General features: G+C 44.1%; 1 protein-coding gene across 1 annotated transcript; it reads left to right on the plus strand.

The window, feature by feature from the left end:
- The first annotated feature begins 574 nt into the window (after positions 1-574).
- On the plus strand, positions 575-5,217 carry LOC104525970 (keratin, type I cytoskeletal 19). The gene is made up of 8 exons (XM_010169279.1): positions 575-1,140; positions 2,531-2,613; positions 2,957-3,113; positions 3,367-3,528; positions 3,661-3,786; positions 3,911-4,131; positions 4,625-4,653; positions 5,186-5,217. The coding sequence occupies exons 1-8, from the start codon at positions 694-696 to the stop codon at positions 5,215-5,217; spliced, it is 1,257 nt and encodes a 418-aa protein (XP_010167581.1). The 5' UTR covers positions 575-693.
- The last annotated feature ends 242 nt before the right edge of the window (positions 5,218-5,459 follow it).

Genomic DNA, 5,459 nt, shown 5'->3' on the forward strand with positions numbered 1-5,459 from the left:
GACTCTTTCAGACAAGGCATGTTCTCTGTCAGCCCCTCTCTTCTCCTGTCAGCCCCAAAGGAACTGAGAGCAAAGAAAGAAACAGTGAAAATGATACTTATGAAAGAAGAGTTTTTCTCCAGGGAAATAAGGAGAACAGAGGGGTGGGAACCTGTTTTGTCAAGGTCCACACATATTGTTCACCATTTGGGCTCCTTTCAAGCTCTGTTACCAGTCCACCAATTACTTAATTAAAACTCCTTCCTGAGATCACCTGAAGAAAGCCGTTGTGTGTTTGCTGTGGACGCAGCGTTGGCTGCAGCAGGGCTGTGCACTCCCAGCCCTTTTGTTTCCATCCAGGTGAACTGTAACTAGATTTATGAACACTCCCCTCAGCGGGGTGATGGTCTCGTCTGAATCCCACCTTTTGCCTCAAGAAGCCATGGTCAGGGGGAGGGAATCGGCTCCTGTGTGTGAAGGTATTTGGGAAAGAAACAGCCCACTTCATAGGCACTGACCAATAAGAGGAATTGCCGTGCTGGCAGGAGGCTGAGGGCTGATAAATTCCACGGGTCTCAGATAACACATCCTGGAGACAACTCCCATTGTCACAGGCATAAAAGAGGTGGGGTGGGGGAACAGAGCACACACTCCTGCCTGGGATCACAAACTCTGTGAGCTGCAGCTTGGGTCGGGTCCTTTGTATTTCTCACCATGGCCAGCTACAGTTTCAGGCAAACTACCTCTTCTGTGGCAGGGGGACCGGGCAGCTCCTCGCTCCGCTTCGGTGGGAGCTTTAGGGCTCCCAGCATCCACGGGGGATCTGGTGGCAGGGGTGTGTCAGTCTCTTCTGCCAGATTTGTCTCTTCTGGCCTAGGAAGCGGCCTAGGTGGTGGATATGGAAGTAGTTTTAGCAGCAGCTTTGGTGGGGGTTATGGTGGTGGTTTGGGTGGCGGTGATGGCCTCCTCTCAGGAAATGAAAAGGCAACTATGCAAAGCCTGAACGAACGCCTCGCCTCTTACCTCGACAAAGTGCGTGCACTGGAAGAGGCAAACTCTGATCTTGAAACTAAAATCCGAGACTGGTACCAAAAACAAGGACCAGGCCCAGCTCGGGACTACAGTCCTTATTACAGGACTATCGAAGACCTTCGAGACAAGGTAGGTGTTAATATTTATTTAAAATCATCTTAGATTAAGAAGGAAGCACAAAAACCCAAAGAGAAAAACTTCACCAGGAAAACACCCAGAAAGCACTGCAGGTGATGGGAAGGAGAGGAAGGTGAAATGAGTATGTGATGATCGTGTGGGGAGGATAAAGAAAATTATCAGTATGGAATGATCGAGTGTTTTAAATGTTAGCTAAGAGAATGTACAAAACAATCAGTCTGAGATGCCTTAGTACTTACTCCTCTGACAATGCTTGCTTTTAACAAAGCATGTGTATACACACACACACACACACACACACACGCATATACACACATATGATCAGTTAATATCTATTTATGCCCATATATATACTGATAAATACAAAGGGAGACAAATAATCACAGCAACCTGCCTATCTCTGTAGTCTCTTACCTGCCATATAGCTTGAAAAACTTGAGAGGCACATTCATAGAGGCACATCCATACTGCTTCAACAGTAAACCAGAAATTGGCCAGTTTTGTAATTGTGAAGACAGCAGCTCAAGATTTCATCACCATACATTTATTTGCCTTTCACATTTCACCTACTAAAGCTTGGAATTGAAATAAAAGTGCTGAAACATTTGGCTTATGGAAAAAGGAAGTAGCAGACATGAAGTCATCAGTCCCATATAGAAATGCAGGATTTGCCCCAGTAGCCCATGGGTACCTGATAACAGATGACTGGAGGTGATACACACCCCGGAAAACATAGGCAGTACCTGATTAAACTATGTAAATAAATGAAAGAAAACTTGAGGTTTAGTTTTCACAGTTCAGCTTGGAGTTCATGACCGCTCCCACGCAGTTTACTTTCTTCTTGCTTCAACCCATTCACAATCTCTATTGAGTTCAAAAACTGAGCTCCAGCAAAGGCAGGGCTGGTAATTAGATTTTCTCCTTTTGGTATTTTCTTCCCTCTTGTCTTTTACTCCCCTTAGTTAGAGCTGGTTTTGTGGATGAACATTTGAGTTTTAAAAGTGGCAGGTAAAAAAGACATGCTTTCTAGGTAAATAAACAGAGATTACTTCTAAATAAGCAAAACTTCCTTTAGAGGCTTTCCTGATGCATTAGAAAAATCAATAAACACTATCCTGGGTGTTCTAGGAAATAAAAATGCATTCAAAGACTATACAAATGTAACATGAACCCACATTGTCTGCGAAACACAAACGTGTCATTTATTTAAACTCATACAGACCTTGTGATCATCGACATTTTCCTACTGAGACCAAATAAAAGACACGTTTTTTCGGTGTAGCTGCTGATGAAATAGAATCTGAACTCTTTTATCTTCAGATCAGGAAAGAAGATAACATAGTTGTCTCAGCCTCAGCAGTGAACTCTCTCTTGTTTGTAGATCCTCGATGCCACTATCGACAACTCGAAGATTGTCTTGCAGATTGACAATGCCAGGCTGGCTGCTGACGACTTCAAAACCAAGTGAGTAATTTCCGAAAGGAAAGAGGTCTCTGCAGCAGGTAAAAATCTCTGTTGAGCCAAAGAGCAGTGGCTGGGAAAAAGAAAGGAATGCCTATAAAATCTCTGTATGAACACTAGTTTGGTCCTGTCCTTGCAGTTCAGCCCTTCATGTATTTGTTGAAAGCACCATCTGCACCATGGGAAGTTTTATATCACGTAAAATAAGTGGAGGAAAGTTTAATGCTGGACAATATTTGCTACAACAAAAAACCTACAAAACCAGATACATTTATAGCGAATACTGTGTTTCATGGTGGGCTGGCTTAACCAGCTAATCCAAATATTTTTGTTTTGCTTTTTTAAGGTTTGAAACAGAGCAAGCTCTTCGCATGAGTGTGGAGGCCGACATCAACGGCCTGCGCAGGGTCCTGGATGAGCTGACCCTGGCTAGAACAGACCTGGAGCTGCAGATTGAAAACTTAAAGGAGGAGCTGGCCTACCTCAAGAAAAACCACGAGGAGGTAAAAATCCCCAAGAAACATGTTTGAAAATGACATTAGAAAAACCAGCATGTGGAAATGCTGAGTCCCTCACGAGTGCCCTGGACTCTCCAAGTGAAGGGAAGATTTCTGTGTAGCTGGGAAACTAAAGATGCCCCCTTCAAGTATTTAAGAGTCAGTCAGATCTCAGGCCTTGAAGAAAGAACAGATGGTTCATAATGCTCTCAGTTTATGACTGTACTCTCTTTTGTCTTCCTCTGCCATGTCCACATAGGAAATGAGTGCCCTGGGAGGGCAAGTAGCTGGCCAAGTCAGTGTGGAACTGGACTCTGCTCCAGGCATTGACCTGTCCAAGATCCTGGCTGATATGAGAGACCAGTATGAAAACATGGCTGAGAAAAACAGGAAGGATGCTGAGGCCTGGTTCCACAACAAGGTACAAACAACTCCTAAAAAATCCATGAAAGAAACAAAATAATTATTAAAACCCACAGAAACTGCTGTGAAAGCCTTGTGAGCTCTGCTTAGAGGCCCCGTTCTTTCCCATGTAATGGTTTCTCTGTTTCAGACTGAAGAGCTGAACCGTGAAGTAGCTGTCAACACCGAACAACTGCAGAGCAGCAAGTCCGAAGTCACCGACCTGAGACGCACCCTGCAAGGGCTGGAAATCGAACTGCAGTCCCAGCTCAGCATGGTACGTTAAAATCTGCCCCGCAGGAACCCCCCCACTGAAATGGGTACGTGTTCCCCTCCCTGCAAGGAGTCTCGCATCTGGCAGCAACCTTTTAGTGATTCCTCTCCAACCCCTCTGCTCTCAGAAAGCGGCGCTGGAGAACACCCTGGCAGACACGGAAGGGCGTTACGGTGCCCAGCTGGCGCAGATCCAGGGCCTGATCGGCAGCCTCGAGGCGCAGCTGGCCGAGCTCCGAGCGGATATGGAGCGCCAGAACAGCGAGTACAAGATCCTCATGGATATCAAGACTCGACTGGAGCAAGAGATCGCTACTTACCGGCAACTCCTGGAAGGTCAGGAGTCCCAGTAAGTAACTCTGCTCACTGCAGGAAACCTTTCTGCTTATCCTCAGGAGGTTTGGCCATGCCATGGCGCTCATTTGCCACAGCACCACACGAAATACAACTTCAAATACTCCCAGGGTTCTCAAATTTTTAACAAATTAATTTTTCTGGATCATGGTGGAGCTAGAAATGGTACAATTCCCATTTACATTCAGTGAGTACTTCTAAGAGCTTCTAAACAAAAAGGCAAACTGACAAGCAGTTCAATGCAACTACCACTTGGTGATAACTCACCGTTAGCTGCTTGACATTCAGGACACAGCAGCTGTTTAAAAATGTATTTCCTACAACCATTCCCTCTCCTGAGCTGAGAGGGGGAGCAAGGAGATGAACATCTCTTCTCTGACTATATACAAAAAGTACCTGATTGACAGAGAATTTGTTTCCATACATCCTCATCTCATGCAGCATTTATGTGTATCTCCCCGTTTAACTACTGTCTCTTTGTTCTACAGGATGTTTGGCTCCTTTTCTGGAACTGACGGTAAGAATTTTCTCTTTCAGGAAAACTTGAGGAGTCAAAGAAGTTTGATTTTCTAAAAGGAAATATACATACATTATGGTAGTTTTGTCCATTTTAGAAATTAGGCTGCTCCACTTACTTGTGTTAGAAAAAAATCGAGTAAGTGACAAACTATGACTCTGGCTAGAATTGAACAGATTCCAGTCATTAAAAGATGTTAGACATCAGAAAAAAATCTCTGAATACGCTACAGTAAAAGCTAAGGAAAGCAGAAAATGCTTAATCATTTCCCCACATGAAAGGATACAAGAAATTTAAGCTTGGCCAGCTCAGGGGAGGTGTACGAACACGCAAGTAAAAGTTGCCTTGAGCTTTTAAAGGTCAGCTGTATTGTAAAAGTGAGGTGTGATTCAAATCAATGCTATGACAAAGAGAACTCCCGAGAGAAGGGAATGAGAGACGAGACACAAACTAAGCTCAGTGCCCATTGCCAAGTGGTCTCGTATGTGTTGTGCTTAAGTAATTGCTGTTCTTTCTCTCCATGTGATTGTAGACAAAAGAAACAAGCTGGCAGATGGGAAATAGCACTGCAAGTCCTCCAAGTGTCATCTTCACGGTGAGAAAAAGCAGACAACATCCGGGAATTGAAACGGAGAGCAATCACTCTAACCTGCTGGAAATCACTATCTTGCAGCACAGAAGATTCTTGTCCACACAAAGTTTAGGTAGATTCATCCATTTAGTGGTTATTAATTTGCAAATTAGGTTAGCTTTGCAATTATTTCTAGTTCTTTCATGTACTGAAATTGCTGTTTCTACTCTAATAA

Source organism: Antrostomus carolinensis, unplaced genomic scaffold, assembly GCF_000700745.2.
Source record: "Antrostomus carolinensis isolate BGI_N321 unplaced genomic scaffold, ASM70074v2 scaffold3986, whole genome shotgun sequence".
NCBI lineage: Eukaryota > Metazoa > Chordata > Aves > Caprimulgiformes > Caprimulgidae > Antrostomus > Antrostomus carolinensis.